Source organism: Coregonus clupeaformis, chromosome 10 (assembly GCF_020615455.1).
Source record: "Coregonus clupeaformis isolate EN_2021a chromosome 10, ASM2061545v1, whole genome shotgun sequence".
Classification (NCBI taxonomy): domain Eukaryota; kingdom Metazoa; phylum Chordata; class Actinopteri; order Salmoniformes; family Salmonidae; genus Coregonus; species Coregonus clupeaformis.
The window spans coordinates 27918983-27935793 of record NC_059201.1 but is presented as its reverse complement, the minus strand read 5'-3'; the positions used below and the strand labels follow the sequence as shown (position 1 = coordinate 27935793).

At 46.5% G+C, this 16811-nt stretch overlaps 2 protein-coding genes across 2 annotated transcripts in view; one reads left to right on the top strand and one right to left on the bottom strand.

The window, feature by feature from the left end:
- LOC121575847 (leucine-rich repeats and immunoglobulin-like domains protein 1) overlaps positions 1-4193 on the top strand; it is a 46665-nt gene extending 42472 nt beyond the window's left edge. Inside the window, exons 15-18 of the mRNA XM_045222941.1 lie at positions 721-1155; positions 1259-1390; positions 1588-1866; positions 2229-4193. Of these exons, the coding sequence (XP_045078876.1) occupies positions 721-1155; positions 1259-1390; positions 1588-1866; positions 2229-2449 (1067 nt within the window). The 3' untranslated portion in view covers positions 2450-4193. The remainder of the gene's footprint in view (positions 1-720; positions 1156-1258; positions 1391-1587; positions 1867-2228) is intronic.
- A 1060-nt stretch (positions 4194-5253) lies between these two features.
- The window catches only part of slc25a26 (solute carrier family 25 member 26), a 55745-nt gene continuing 44187 nt past the window's right edge, over positions 5254-16811 (bottom strand). Inside the window, exons 9-10 of the mRNA XM_045222942.1 lie at positions 15053-15126; positions 5254-5655 (exon numbers count right to left, since the gene is read on the bottom strand). Of these exons, the coding sequence (XP_045078877.1) occupies positions 5559-5655; positions 15053-15126 (171 nt within the window). The 3' untranslated portion in view covers positions 5254-5558. The remainder of the gene's footprint in view (positions 5656-15052; positions 15127-16811) is intronic.

The window sequence follows — 16811 nt, the reverse complement described above, 5'->3', positions numbered from 1 at the left end:
AACTAACACATAGCCCTCAATGTTTGAGGATTCATGGCTTGACTTCAGATGACCATAATATAGATACTAAAAATGAACAGTTAGTAAACCGCTCTAAAGCCAGTTGTGAACTGGTGAGCCTTGGTCCTAGAATGAAATGCTTCTGGCAGCTGTGGCCTTCCTCTAAGTCAGAGGTCAGGGTAGGGGTCAGATGGGGGGAGGGCGGGATAGGGGAACTTCACAGAGGGGTTTTTGTTAACCGTTCTCACCCCTCTCCTCTCAGGGTGGGAGGGAGAGCTGTGACCTCTGGGACCGCAGGTCTCCATTCTCCTAGAGGGACTTTTATTGGACGTGTAAGGGCTTGGGCTACAGTTGATATGTGAATTTGATGAGATCACATAATGTCAAGTACTGTGGATGTGTAAGGGCTTGGTCTATTCTACCTAATGTAGTGCTTTTAGTCCAGAACAACTCCTCCCAGGGACACGAGGTAGCAACAGCCCTCAGGAGTGGCTTTGTAATGTTTAGTCATGAATGAGGAAAGAAAGCTCAGAGCTGAGGCCCAGTCTGAAGAGGTAGAGTAGACAGAGTGAGATCATGGTGTTCTACATCACTCTGTGTTGAACAAAGCATAATGGACCATCACCAGTAGTCATTGTGTAGTTTCACATGAAGTGTTGGGATTGACCAGTCTGCTCTGGTGGGATGACTACACTGACCTGTGACCCTTCCCGTCTACAGAGACGCCCCAACTGGCCCAGGAGCTGGAGGACCGTAGTGTGGTGGTGGGGGAGACTGTAGTCCTGCAGTGTAAGGCCCTAGGCAGCCCCCTACCTAAAATCACCTGGCTGAGGAACGACCAGCCATTCCGCCCCTCCGACCGACACCACTTCACCCCCGGCAACCAGCTGCTGGTCATCGGCAGCGCCGCCTTAGAGGACGCTGGGAGGTACACGTGCGTCATGTCCAACAGGCTGGGCACAGAGCGCGCCCACAGCCAGCTGAGTGTCCGCCAGCGCCACACTGCCTGTGCTGCGCCGCCCGGCCCCAGCACCGTCACAGTGGGCATCATTGTCATCGCCGTGGTGACTAGCATCGTGGTGACCTCGCTGGTGTGGGTGTGCATCATCTACCAGACGCGCAAGAAGAGTGAGGAGTGCAGCGTCACCAACACGGGTGAGAGGGCGTTCATGCAGTTCTACTAATCACAGGGATTGGCTGTTCACCGCAATGTTGGCCGTAGTTTGTGCTGGTGCTGATGGTTTCCCTCCCCTCCCAGATGAGACCAACGTGCTCCCGGACGTCCCCAGCTACCTGTCCTCCCAGGGGACCCTCTCGGAGCGCCAGGACGTGTGTATCCGTGTGGAGGCAGGTGGTGGACCTCAGCCCAACAGACACATAGACAACACAGGTACAGTCTTCAGTTTGGTTTCTATATGAACCTCCAATACTCACCAATGACTGAACTGCTGTACCGCTCAAGGATGTTATTTTGTATCTAACATCACTAAATGTTTGCTTTACGTCTCCTCTAAATTCATGAAATTGTGGAAAAGGGTAGGTGTCTTTAAGAAATGTTATGTTCTCTCTGTCTATGTGCTGGTGTAGGTTACAATGAGGCTGTAGTGTGTTCGGAGTGTATGGAGAATGGGAACAGCTACTTCAAGTCAGACTCCGATTACCTCCCCCAGGGGATGGGACCTGTAGGCTTGGAGTACAAACAACATCCCCAACCCCACCACATGGACTACAGCGTACCTGTACCCTTAGTGATGGACACGGGACCCTACACCGCCTCCAATGGAGTCAAAAGGGACGCCCAGCCACCTGCGTTTCCCAGCAACCACAACGTATTGTCATCACAGAGAAACCACAATGACAGAAAAGGTAGAGTGATCTTCCTATTCCACACTGTTGAGGACAGGATGGGGAATGGTAAAAAATCTGTTGTGGATGGAGCTGTGTAGATCACCCTGCCATGACAAATTACAGTGAAGGGAATTTGATGAAAAGCAGCATTGACTCACAGGGGAACAGGTCGGGTCTTGTCCTGGGATGCTGTACCTTTTGGCAAGGAACAGTCTGAGAGGAATTTGGGTCAGAATGCCGATCCTTCTTCATAATGTCAACGTAGCAATATGGATGCAATCCATAGCCCATAGCCTTGAGCTCTGTACAGATAGAGGTCTTGATTAGTTTGTGTTCTATAACTGGATGTGGCGTTCTCTTCTCTCTCTGTTCCCTCCCAGGTTCCTCAGTGAACAGGACGGGACAGACAACGTTAGTGTGCTCCCTATCCCAAGAGGAGGCCTTCCACAAGCCGGTGAAACTCGGCCCCGTAACAAGCCAATACACACTGGACACAGACTGTGAGCCAGAGCTCAGACAGACTCTACTCTCTAATAGAGCCTCCCAGAGTCACACACCTCCCTCAGGAGAGCCAGCGACTAGCAGGCTCTCCCCACCCTGATACTAACAGACTCACTAGCCCTGAGTGGACTTGTTCTTTGCACTGGGAACTGCTACCTCAAACAGAGAGGCCAAGATCTGATCCTGTCCCCTGTTTGGACTAACGAGGCAGGAGCAGGGAGGGGGCGTCTGGAGTTTTGAAGGCGGAGCTTGTGTGGGTGATGTCCCATCTGAGCGTATCAGCTGTACATACTTAACCTTCCCCTGGGAGGTGCCAACCAATCTTAGCTCCTAAATGGGACTTGCATTTGAAGCATGCAAATGTAGGTAATATTGTACATTAATGTGTGAAAGAGAGAGATAGCTATACCATTGGACAATTGACTGTACATAAGAGTTTTCATATATATTATATAACTTTTACAAAGAGTATTTGAATTTATTCTGTGCATGACAAAGAACGGAGTGATGGTATTTTTTGTCTTTAACAAGCCTTGTCAGCCACTACCTACCTGCTTCAACTGCGGTGCCTTATTGCATGATCAAAGAAACCACAAACCGGACTCTTAGTATAGCAGAGATTTGTGAGAGCTATCGTACACTCTGTCATACCATGGAACACGTTATTGCACTTGAATGTTGTTTGACAAACGCAAACGCTGCCCCGTCATGGCCTTAAACCATAACTCATATTTACTGGTATTTTATGAAGGAAGGGCTTTGATTTTTATTTATTTGGGTACAACATGGAACAAGGGGATGTTTGGGATATGAAATTAGGTTTTGGATGTTTAAGCACTTTTGTACTACTCATCAGTACATGTAACCCAATAGGAATGTAAGAATTCTTAGTCAGGAAATGTTCACATTTCTGACAGCCATGGGAATGTCAAGGCTCTTCCACCTGTCTGTCAAGGTACTAACCACCAACAAGCTGCTGTACTTCAGTTGGCTTTGGTTTAGGGACTACATCCTCCACGGTGCCTCAGCTCCATTTATTTTCATTATTTTTTATTTGTCCAACTAAAGGCCCAGATCCTTTGAATACACATTTGTAATGAATGTTGGTCCAACTCCTAAAATCATTTGTTATCCCCCCTCCCATCCCAATATGTTGAGCTATACCATGAACCTGCCATGCTGTAAGGGAATGAGAAACTCTCACCAGGAGGGCATTTTGAGACAGTTGTCATACTGTTTTACTCCTGTCATGTGTGTCTCTGTCTCACTGTTGTGTGTTCACACAGGGAATGGCCAGTATTTAGCCCTCTAGTCATAGCACCACACATCATCATCATAATAATACTGAAAATAATAATTTATGGTACTGGTACAACATGTTTAATCATTCAGAAACTATTGACCGGTACAAACGGAATCTCTTCATTTTGTAAAACTGCTTACTGCTGGGAAACTTGTGAAATGTACTCTTGCCAAACCTAGGAAAAATGTCCAGTCTATAAGGCCTGGATACACTGGGCTGACAAACCCAGACACTGAATGTCAGATTAAACAGAATTACATTTTCCAATGTATGCATATGTTTAGCCGTTTTATTGGCTAATTTTCTGTAAACACTTGTTTTGCTATTTACGGTATCAAAAAAGGCTCATTGTTTGACATATCTGAGCATATTCTTTAGAGAGCAGGAATTATAGATGGTCAGTTAGAAGTTGTCTTTATAATATCGTCCCACTATATCCATGAATGGACACGGGGGTGACGTGCAGTAATTTATTGAAATAAACGGTCTGAATCATTGTACCAATGTCAAAGCTTAAACATTAAAGTGTCTAATAAAATCACATTTTGTGGAGTGTGTTTTTCCTTGCCTGTGTGGTTCAATAATGTCTCTCGTTAGGTAGTAAGTGGGCCAGGCAAAGCAAAATTATTGGTTGACTACTGGAATTAGCAGGTTTGTCAAAAGTATAGAGAACTCATTAATGTTGCTTTTGCCTCTATGTAAATACATAGGAGGTCCATCTCTAAAGCCAGGGTTAATTCTAAGCCTGGCGAATGACAGTAAGTCCATATTGAATGAGGGACAGTGGCTGGACAGAATGTACATTCCAGATGGACGTCCGTCAGTTGACTGACAGCCTCCAGGACAGAACTTGGCCCTCTGGTGCACCAACCAAATGCATGACATTGTTCCCCTTAGTGACAGGCTGTGTGACGAACACTCCCACCTGTGTAACATTCATCTCTCTCTCCCAGGCTTTAATGGTCTTTACCTTCCCCCTCAACCGACATCTGAAGGACACAATGGGAGTTATTCACAAAACATGGCCCCAGTATTAAATGTACCTGTTTTTGGAAAACCAATTTTATATTCAGAGAAACATTTTGATGCTTGCTCAATACTCCATGTTCACCAAGGCATTAGAGAGTAAAAGGTTCATCTATTCAGGATCTCCTGTTTTTAATACTAGGAAAAACAGGTGGTCAATTAAATTGTATACGTTTAATACTACCCCGTCGATGGAAGTTGGCTAAAGTCCATTAATGTTTGTCCATACATCTGCATTAATGTGGTGACAAATCCTGTAGTAAATGAGTGTTTAATCCACCAGAAACAGGCCCTAGGTCTAAGGTCCCATCTAGCACTGAGATGAGCTCATGATGCTTCTTTAATAGGCTTGCTGAGGTGAGGTACAGTATGTCTGAATGGCTCCCTGGTGGCTCTTCAATGCAGGTGGTTTTGTTCACTGTATCTCCATACTGAATAACAGAGAGCAGTAACCTTGGATGGACCAACTACTGTGAGGTGATTATTCTACCATTTAACTACCCAGCTTTAGACAATGAACTTCACCGTTTGGAGAAAGCGGTGATGCTGAACAAAAATAATCACAAAGACTTTCATAGTATAAAAATATGGCTTTTAATACCATTTCCAATCACAGATGGTCATACAGTGAAGATACTCTGGCTCAGAGATATACGATTATTTTGAAAGCGATCCTTGCTGTTAAAAAATTTACGCAGTTAAACTCAATCTGAAGCGCACTGATGAGCAGGAATGCAGACCTCTGGGTAATGCGATCAGGGATGACTCGCACCAGGTGTCCCTCGGGGCCGGTTCAGGCTGGGATAGCACAGTACAGGGCCCTCCCAGGACGGCCCACTCCCACCTGCCCTCCACTTTCCCCAGGCCAGGGACAGGGTCTTTATAGCAGGGTGCGTCGGACCTTCTCATAAGCACCCAGGAAGATAAAACCTCCCAGACTGATAGACGTGACTCGAGGTATACTGCCAGAAAACAGACTGAAAAGACAGAGACAAAGTTGCATCAGGTATTATGCAAGAGTAACATGTTACTTGTTTTATTTTACTTGGTCTTGTTCCACATTTCTCTGCTAAGATGTATGTTCTGAGAGGGATTCCACACTATTTTAGGGAGCATGGGCCTATTAAGATAATCTAGAGTCAGTTTTAGAAGCTAGGGAACAGAAATAATGTTTTAGAATCAGTTTTAGAAGATAGGAGACTGGAGAGGCTGTTTTAGAGTCAGTTTTAGAAGACAGTGGACTGGAGAGGCTGTTTTAAAGACAGTTTTAGAAGCTAGGGGATTGAAAAGCTGTTTTAGAGTCAATTTTAGAAGACAGGGGAGTGGACAGGCTGTTTTAGAAGCTAGGAGACTAGAAAGTTGTTTTAGAAGTTGGGGAACTCTCCAGACTGTTGATGTTGTGGAGGTCAGGGGATGTGACAGGCCATGAGAGTGCGCCAGTCTCCCAAGCCCCTTTTCCACACAGCTGTTTTGTGGATTACTGCTGAACCCCCCCATGGGCCTCCCTGGAGCTCGATCTCTCTGCCTGACTGATGGCCAGATTACATCCACACACGTCCCTCTGCTGTCCATCCGTACGGCCGTCCAGCAACAGCCCCCTCAACTGGCTCAGTTCACCCCGGATCAGCACAGTCATTCTTCTCTCTCTTTTTCTCCCTCTCTCTTCTCCACTCTCTTGTACACACACTCTAGCATTTACTCTCTCTCTCTCTCCCCACTTCTCCGTCTCTCCCTACAGACTGGAAATATAATGGGTCCTATCCATTGGACTGTTTTGTTGCTTACTGAGAACCGCCACTCTGCCAATACGCCCCCCACACTCGGTTCATCGGTCTGTCTGTCCCTGCCTCTGCTCTGAGTGCCTTGGCTGCTCCAGGGCTGGCCTACATAACACAACAGGCCCCAAAGGACTGGGACACCTGTGGGGGCCGGGGTGACGGTGGGCTGGGGGGAGGTTTTATGGCCCTCATTTAGAAATGGGGTCACAAATGGTCTAACCACTAATACATCAATTTTGTCAACTGCAAATCTGTACAAGGTGCCAAGCATGTCAGGGATCTCTCAACTATCCCAGCCATGTACAGAACTGCACGTTTAGGAATGCTCCTAGTCGGATCGGGTGTTTTGGAGAGACAGCGCGTGCGTGTGTGAGCGCGTGTGGGTGTGTAAATGCTTAAGCTGGAACAAATGAGCAAGGGGACATTTCTCAAAGCTTGTCATCCTGCCCTTCTGTTGGCTCTTTGCAGAGTTATCACCTTCCACTGAAATAGAAGTTAACACCCATTGTGTGTGAATCTCAACCTTTTCCCTCACGCGCGTTACATATCAAAATACAGTACTTTTCTAAATGCTCATGTGGTAGGTTGCCAGTGCTTGATTGAAGCCAATGTTGTTCCTAACAACAAGCCAAGGAAAGCAATAGACAGAAAATAATGTCCCATTTTCAGTATCTACCCATGTGAAAGCCTGTTCTGGCACTGGGTCAGCACAGTTCTTAAAGCATTCTTAGATTCTAAATTCTCCAGACCACCGCCATGTGTTCTGGTTCACTCAGCCAGAACAGTGTGTCACTTCCTGTCTGGGAGAAGCCCCACCTGTGGAACAAGATGGCTGAACTTCTCACATATACCCCTGGGGCTCACTGACTCACTGTGACATCAGCAGCCCGCCAGCCACACAGTTCAGTCATGCCCTGATCACTGGCCAATCCCCTCGCAGCCTCCTGACTGCACAGCCTAAAATACCCCGAGTCCTCAGCAGGAGAGAGAGAGCTGCTCATCAGAGGCAAGGATGTTTTTTTGTTTTTTTAGGGGGTAGATCAGCTTTAATATTGCAGATAGATTGTAACTTCCATCAATGTAATTGTCTGCATCACTTCAAATCCCCCATATGTTTTGTTTTCTCTCGCAAATATATATATATATATTGTGATGTCACGAGAGGCTGTGTCCTGGAGGGACGTTACATCCCCCTGAGGTGGCTGCAAACCCAGACAGCTATGGCTCCATCTGCTGGTATGGTCGGGAACTCCACCCCTCTATGGCCAATCTTCCCACGCAGCTGGAACAAATGAGGAGCTGATGAGCTGAAGGTTTGGGAAGGGAAGAGACACAGTCTCCAACCTGGGCTTTTTGGAGGACAAGAGTGCTGCACGTCCACTTCCATGAGGAATATAAGGATTTGGAGATACTTACCTTTGGGAAATACTCACCTTTGGATATATGCACCTGTGGAAATACGTGAGAGACATTTGGAAGGACTTTTTGCTGGGTTGGCCACTAGCTGCAACGTGGACTACAGTAAGGCTGGGGAAAAGTTATCTGAGCGAGTGAGAATTATGACTTTGGATGTGGAAGAGACATCCCTGAACTGTTAACCCTTAAAGAGCCACAAGAGAACAGAATTTTGTTATATTTTCGTTAATTTCCCAAGACCTATAATAAAATCCTTGTTTTGTTTGAACCTTGTCTCCTTGCACTACTTGAGCAATCCCGCTGAAAGCTGTGTAGCCTCTCGTGACGTCACAGATGGTGGAGAATACGGGCACGCTCAAGCGTTAATAGTGCATGTCAGAGGAGGATACCGAAGGTTTGATCACCCAGTTTTCCAAGTTGGCCGTAGGCTCCCCGCCGACTGAAATGGAGGACATATTGAAAGCCCTTGTTGCTGGCCAGCAAGCCCAGATGCAAGCAAACGTGGCTCTCTTGGAGGAGCAAAAGAAAGCCAACCTTCTGAAGGCAGAGGAATTGCAGTTGCAGAGACAGAGGGTGGTCCAAAATACCCGCCCAATAAAGGCAAGTGACTTTATATCTAAGATGGGAGCTACCGATGACATTGAGGCATACCTGCATGCATTTGAGGCCACGGCCACTAGGGAAGCCTGGCCCAAGCAACAGTGGGTTGGTCTGTTAGCCCCCTTTCTAACCGGGGAATCGCTGAATGCTGTCCGGGACCTGGGCCCTGACCAGGTTACTGACTATGATGCCCTGAAGTCTGAGATCCTCAGCAGATATGGACTCACAAAGTTTGGTATGGCCCAGCGCTTTCACAGCTGGACCTTCCAACCAGACCAACCTCCTCGGGCGCAGATGCATGAACTTGTCCGAATCGCAAGGAAATGGCTGGATCCGCAGAGGAATACAGCAGCGGCGGTGGTGGAGGCCGTTGTGGTGGATCGTTACTCACGCGCCCTGCCTTATGAGGCAAAACGGTTCATCAGTCAACAGGCCTTGACCACGGCTGATCTGACCGTGGAAGCTGTGGAAAAGTACCAGGCCACAGCGGAGATGCTGAATGCTTCCCGAAAAGACCCCAGGAGTGCGGCCCCACCACAAATGGGAAGAACCCGTCCAAAGGACCCCCAAGGTCTCGAACCCAGCCACGTCAGGACTTATCCCGGCTCCAGGGGGAGCCAGAAACCAGGCGGGTCCAAGAAGAGTACACCAGGAGGGGGAAACTCGACAGTGTTACCGGTGTGGGGAGATGGGACATATCTCCTGGCAGTGTGGGAAACCAGCCGATGAACCTATGCCCACTGCGGAGTCCTCCAGCTCAGCACCCACACACCGTTTTGCCTCGCTCTTGGGAGTCGTAGATGGCGGCCCAGATCGACCCCCCACCTGCCCGGTAACTGTGAATCACCATGATGTGGAGGCCTTACTGGATTCTGGTAGCCGGGCCACCCTGGTGCGTAAGGATTTGGTGGGCCCAACGTGTCTGACCCCGGGGAAAGTCCTCCCAGTTTCCTGTGTCCATGGGGACACCAGAGAATACCCCATTACTGAACTTACAATGACCAGCACACGGGGAACCATACACACGACGGCGGGGGTGGTTGATTCCCTCCCCGTCCCTGTCCTAATTGGACGAGACTGCCCAGCCTTTTACCCACTCTGGAGAGAGTCTCAGGAGAGGATAACCCGAGTACCTCGGAAACGGAGAGGCAAGACTCATCCTGGGAAGGCTCCGGTGCAATCCTCCGAGTTACTCACTCCCGCCCGGGCTCTGATAGGGATGGCAGGTGCCCAGACCGACACAGAGACGGAGCTACAGAATCTGGACAAAGAACTGTCTGGTCTGAAGGGGACCGCTGAGAGGTATCGTTTGTTAAAGCAACAGTTAGACATGAAGACAGAAGAGTTAGATATCCTCCAGGCTAAACTCCAACAGAGCTCCTTCCTAAGCAACAGGAGGAGCTGGAGAGGCTGCGCAGGACCATCGAGGAGTGTGAGGAGACCCTGCGCAGTAGTAAGGAGGTCCAGAAGAAGGCAGAGGAGAAGTACAAGGTGTTGGAGAACAAGATGAAGAATGCGGAGGCAGAGAGAGAGAAGGAACTGAAAGCTGCTCAACAGAAGCTAAACTCTGCTAAAACCAAGGCTGATGCGTTCAGTAAGAAACTCAAGGAGAGACAACAGGAGGCTGAGTCCCTGGTCCTAGAGTTGGAGGAGTTGAAGAGAGAGCAGTCTGGCAAGCACCACGGCAATGCGGACGCCCTCTCCCGGCGTGATGCCTTCTTCGCTGCCTTTACCCCGACGAGGACGTCGGTCCCGAGGAGGGGGATGTGTGATGTCACGAGAGGCTGTGTCCTGGAGGGACGTTACATCCCCCTGAGGTGGCTGCAAACCCAGACAGCTATGGCTCCATCTGCTGGTATGGTCGGGAACTCCACCCCTCTATGGCCAATCTTCCCACGCAGCTGGAACAAATGAGGAGCTGATGAGCTGAAGGTTTGGGAAGGGAAGAGACACAGTCTCCAACCTGGGCTTTTTGGAGGACAAGAGTGCTGCACGTCCACTTCCATGAGGAATATAAGGATTTGGAGATACTTACCTTTGGGAAATACTCACCTTTGGATATATGCACCTGTGGAAATACGTGAGAGACATTTGGAAGGACTTTTTGCTGGGTTGGCCACTAGCTGCAACGTGGACTACAGTAAGGCTGGGGAAAAGTTATCTGAGCGAGTGAGAATTATGACTTTGGATGTGGAAGAGACATCCCTGAACTGTTAACCCTTAAAGAGCCACAAGAGAACAGAATTTTGTTATATTTTCGTTAATTTCCCAAGACCTATAATAAAATCCTTGTTTTGTTTGAACCTTGTCTCCTTGCACTACTTGAGCAATCCCGCTGAAAGCTGTGTAGCCTCTCGTGACGTCACAATATATATATATATATATATATATATATATATATATACGTGTCCCCCTGCTTAAGCCAGTACATGTCCAGGCCCGTCTGAAGTTTGCTAGAGTGCATTTGGATGATCCAGAAGAGGATTGGGAGAATGTCATATGGTCAGATGAAACCAAAATATAACTTTTTGGTAAAAACTCAACTTGTCGTGTTTGAAGGACAAAGAATGCTGAGTTGCATCCAAAGAACACCATACCTACTGTGAAGCATGGGGGTGGAAACATCATGCTTTGGGGCTGTTTTTCTGCAAAGGGACCAGGACGACTGATCCGTGTAAAGGAAAGAATGAATGGGGCCATGTATCGTGAGATTTTGAGTGAAAACCTCCTTCCATCAGCAAGGGCATTGAAGATTAAACGTGGCTGGGTCTTTCAGCATGACAATTATCCCAAACACACCGCCCGGGCAACGAAGGAGTGGCTTCGTAAGAAGCATTTCAAGGTCGTGGAGTGGCCTAGCCAGTCTCCAGATCTCAACCCCATAGAAAATCTTTGGAGGGAGTTGAAAGTCCGTGTTGCCCAGCGACAGCCCCAAAACATCACTGCTCTAGAGGACATCTGCATGGAGGAATGGGCCAAAATACCAGCAACAGTGTGTGAAAACCTTGTGAAGACTTAGAGAAAACGTTTGACCTGTGTCATTGCCAACAAAGGGTATATAACAAAGTATTGAGAAACTTTTGTTATTGACCAAATAATTATTTTCCACCATAATTTGCAAATAAATTCATTAAAAATCCTACAATGTGATTTTCTGGATTTTTTCTCTCATTTTGTCTGTCATAGTTGACGTGTACCTATGATGAAAATTACAGGCCTCTCTCATCTTTTTAAGTGGGAGAACTTGCACAATTGGTGGCTGACTAAATACTTTTTTCCCCCACTGTAACAAAGTATTGAGAAACTTTTGTTATTGACCAAATACTTATTTTCCCCCACTGTGTATATATACACATGCATACATATATACACATACATATATATTTCCATTTATTACTTTCCAACCCCACCACCCCTTCCCTAATTGGAGTAAACTAGTGAACAACAATGCTTAGGCCTCTACTTCCAGCTTATACATACTATATACATTTTATGGACACAGTCAATTTTACAATAATTATATTTTGTTTGTTTTTACTCCTGAACTTCCTCTACCCTCAACCTCTCCGATCATTCTCATGATGTCCATCCGGTTTGCTTCTATATGCCATATATTTCTAACTGTGCTCTTTCACAAAAGCTCTCAACCTATAACCTATATACTTATTATGGACACAGTATGCTTACATTATTAGTTATCTTGTTGTTATTAGTTGTTGTTAGTTGTTATTAGTCCCATCCTTCAACTCCATTCAACACCATCCATCTATCTCTTAACACCATCCATATTGGATTTCTATTTGCCATATATTTTTCAACTGTACTGTGATGTTTTACAAAAGTTCTGAACCTTTCTATTCTCATTCTTTCTACAGATTGTAAATTGAAAATGTTTTTTTTTGCTAAAAGTATTATTATATTATTGATCGATTGACTATGACTTTTCAGATCACCCAGTAATGCTATCTGCAAGGTTAGCTCCAGGTAAATATTGCAATCCAGTACCAAAACAAATGATCTAATTCTGTCTCTTCGCAGCAAAATCTGCAGAGCTGGGAAGATTGTATCCCCCATATAAATAACATTCTATTGGTAGCAAGAATATTATATAATAATTTAAATTGAACAATTCTAAGTTTTGAATCCGGCGTCGTTTTGCGTATCAGTTCATAAACACTATGCCATGGGATCGGTATGTCAAAAAATCTCTTCCCAACTATTTTGCAATCTATATGGGATGGCTGTCAATCCTTTGGTCCTTAAATGAAACTGGTATACTTTGTTATTTATCACAGTTTTCTTTAACCAATTATGTTCTTTAATACAAGGCCGACAGACAAGTTCCTTACATTTTCCCCCCTTCCACTTTCCTCTTCCATTTTTGCGGTAATGCTGCAAGGCTTTGGTGTTAATCATGCTGAGAACCAGTGGTCTTAGATAAACCTCATCTCTTCCTCTCCTTTTGATCAGGAGCACTTTTCTTCTCATTAATTATCTGCTCAAAGGGGATGCATTCATTTCACCTTCATCTGCACCAATGTGAAAGACCTGGACAGTAGGCATTCACCATTAGAGCTTTCACCTCCTATGAGGTGACTATGGTGGAAGCCTTTACATAAAGGAGAACAGGCGGTGTAATTTAGACAGGTAAATACACAATATGACCTGCTTCTGTTTGGGTTTCCTCCTATGAATAGGCCAGGTTTGAGGTCAATTCGGAATTTAGGAATTTAATTAAATTCAAACAATGAATTTGAATTGGCCACACACCACAGGTAGCAGAATTTGAATTGAATTTAAATTGAAGGAAGTAGAATTTAATTCAAAGCAGTTCAACTGAGACATGAAACATGAATCTCATTCATTTGACAAATATTTTATCTAAAGGAAATGCCACTTATTAATGCAAAAAATACAATCAATACATTTGATTATAACTAAAAGATGTCACAGTATTTTTCTTTGTCATGAGATGTTAGATTGTTCCCTTCCATACTGTTTGATCTAATGGAGTAATAATTGAATTGGAATTAAAGAGCAATTTGCAATTCAATTCAGAATTGATCCCAGCCCTGGAGCAGACAGTTGGGCTCATAGCCTGAGCAGTAGGTTTAGGTCATGCGAAGTGGAGTGGACTTGGTGAACTCAGGTTTACATTGTTTTGGCTGTTTCAGCTTCATCCTGGTTGCGGTGGGGAGGTCCTGACTGTGGATGTATTTTGGTTAGTGTGGTGAGGAGGTGTGTAACGTTGGTCTAACCCAGTTGTAAGGCAGGCAGGCAGGGCTCGGCATTGCTCTGGGGCACTGCAAACAGTTGGAAGCACTTTGTGGCTTCACTAGACTGCAATTGGGCCTATTACCATAATTACAGCTTTAAAGCCCCAGCCCCGGCGTAACTGCCCAGGCGTTTTCCATATGGAATCACGGCACTGCTTTTTATCCCTCTGGTTTTCCCAAAGAGACTGTGTATATCACTATCAGGGGAAGGGATTTGGGGAACTCCTTAATGTTGTACGGCTTATTGTGCTTGCTCCCTCAGCTGTACAGAAAACCTCCCTCTGCAGCTATCTTATGAGTAAACTAAGAGTTGGAGGAGAAGAGAAGGAAAAAAACACCAGAAAAAGAGAGACAAAATATCAAAGAAGAGGGGGAACATCAAAGAATACTCTTTCAATTAGGGGCGGGTTGTCGGGGCAGCTGGGAGGCTTAGGGTAGAGACTTTTCTACAGGGGATCCCTCTGTATGGCGGCTTCATGAGCATAAGAAGAGCCATTCAATAACAAGCCCACCCTGTCCCTGGACTTATCTCTCCCAAGCCGAGTGTGTTTAAGCCCATCCCATCCCTGGTCCTGTATCCCCAGCCGAGTGTGATTAAGGAACCACCCTGGGGTTATTAAACAGCCAGTTAATGTTGAATCAGAACCTCTTCCCAACATTCCATTACTACAGCCTACTCAAACAATCTCTGATAGTGCCTGAGAGAGAGGGAGAGGGAGAGAGAATGTTTTTGGCACCACCCCAAACTAAATCTGGTATTAACATCAGGGCCTGTACATCTTAACTAAATGATGGCTGCTCATATACACACCAGACTATTATTCACAGGGCTGTTTGGTTTAGGTATGGCAGGCCAGCATTCCCTCCTGACCTGGCCTTTTCATTAGGATATGTCATAAACACATCACACATTCAGCTCCACACATAAACCTTACCGTTGGCCCCACTAATGTCTTAATCAATAAGACTATTCAGACAAGTTATGTCTCTCGGAAAGCTCTTGATTCTCCTTTTTCAGGTTTCTGCCCTGAATGTATGTCCCCTGACAAGTGTTCCTACCAGCAGGCAAACCTGATTATGCGAGGAACTGTAGGACTTTAAATCAGATAATGCAAAGTCAAACATTTTTAACAGGCTAAGAGAAATGGTTTAAGATTTTAAAAACACAGCCTTTCAACAATAGAAAGGGGAAGGGGATACCTAGTCAGAGACACTTTTTCAAATGTGTACATAGGTACAGAAGGCTACCCCAGCCTAGCCCTCAGGTTCCCCCAGAACAGCAGCATGTCATGGGCCATACTCACCCCGTCAAGCCCCTAGTCTTCCACACATCTAACAGCACCAGGGGGATGTTTCCACTCGCTGTACTAGTCCCAGCCTGAGAGAGAGAGCGAGAGCGAGAGAGAGAGAGAAAGAAAGAGAGAATGAACAAATAGAGGCGTGATGATAGATGGATAGTCTCCTCCACTTCCTGCCACTTGGACAGACACCCTGTTTAGTCTTCCTCTCCCATCCTACCCGTCCTCCCCTCACAGACATCTGTGGCAGCACAGGTGACACCCATAACCACCCACACTCCACCTGTTGCAGTTTTATGCCAGAGGTCTTGATTGGGGGAGTGGGGTGAGGCGGAGAAGTGGTTAAGCGTGAGGGAGGGACTAGTGAGGCAAGAGGGATGGGAGGGTGAGTAAAGAGAGGAGAGGAGGGGAGTGAAGGGTGGGGTGCGGGATTAGCATAACAGTGACCTGGATCGTAAATCACCCTGTGTGTGTGTGTGTGTGTGTGTGTGTGTGTGTGTGCCCAGCAGTACTACTTTTGACCCTTATCATTGGTGAAATCACAGGGGAATCCTGTTGATTCCTACATCTGAATTCTCCCCTGGGGCTGAGAAACCTCTTTCTCCTTCACTCGTCCCACAAGTTGTATTTTTCCTCAGCCACAGAGAGGAGAGGGGGAACGGAGAATCTCTCTGTCCAAAATACACACAGCCCACATGCAACTCAGAACAGGCCTATGCTGACATGCACATTCTCTCTCTCTCTATTTAGCTCTTACTCCCTCTCTCCATTTTTCTAAACATACATCCCCTCATTATATCTGTCACTTGGTGTATCTGGGCACCTGTTGTACTGTAGCAGTGGGATTCACTGGTGAGTATGTAACGTCTTTCTCTCTCTTCTGTTGTTCCCTCTCTCCCCTCCTCCATTTCCCTAAACCCTGTAGTAGACGTAGGCAGTTCATTCAGTAAGTTAGTCTGGGTGAAGGTGGGTCCTGTTATAGCAGTAGCAAAGGCAGGTATGTGCCAGGCTCAGTCTGGGGACATGTTGTACACTGTAGCGGTGGGTGCAGGTTTCAGAGGGCACAGTGCTGTGTGTGCCAGGCTGTGGGCAGTGCAGCATGGTAAACCTGCTGGCCACGGAGGAACAGTCTGAGCAGTCTCTCTGAGCCAGCAGCCAGCAGACCCACCCCTGTCCCAGCCAGCAGACCCACCCGTCCCAGCCAGCATCGCCCCTGTCCCAGCCAGCAGACCCACCCCTGTCCCAGCCAGCATCGCCACTGGCTCTGACTTTTCTTCTGGAACAGGAGGAAACTAATGTGACAAGCTCCAACACCGCCATATCCCATCAACACCCCTCCTCCCCTCCACCCCCACTTCTCTTCACCCCACGCCTCAGTCCTGTCTGGGCTTGTGCAACAGGCGTGCATGGCCCCGTGAGGGAGAGAAGGGAAATGAACTACCTTGGGTGATCTTATGTGGGGTTTTATAGAGTCTCAGAAAATGCTCCATTGTGTGTTTTAGCACTAAAAACATGAATTAGTCTAACAACCAGCTAATATTACATCAATAAAATCCCAAGCAACCTCACCCCTAACTCTATAACCCCTGCTAAAACATGTTTATGGCAAATGTTTTGACACATCATACAAAATTGTTTTCACCATCTTCACACAAGAGCCACGTCAACCAACTGAAGTGTTACAGAGTACAAAGTAGTATCTCATTTGTCATCGCGGAGAACAAAAAAGCACAGAACACTTTGTCTTATCCAAGGACACAAGGGG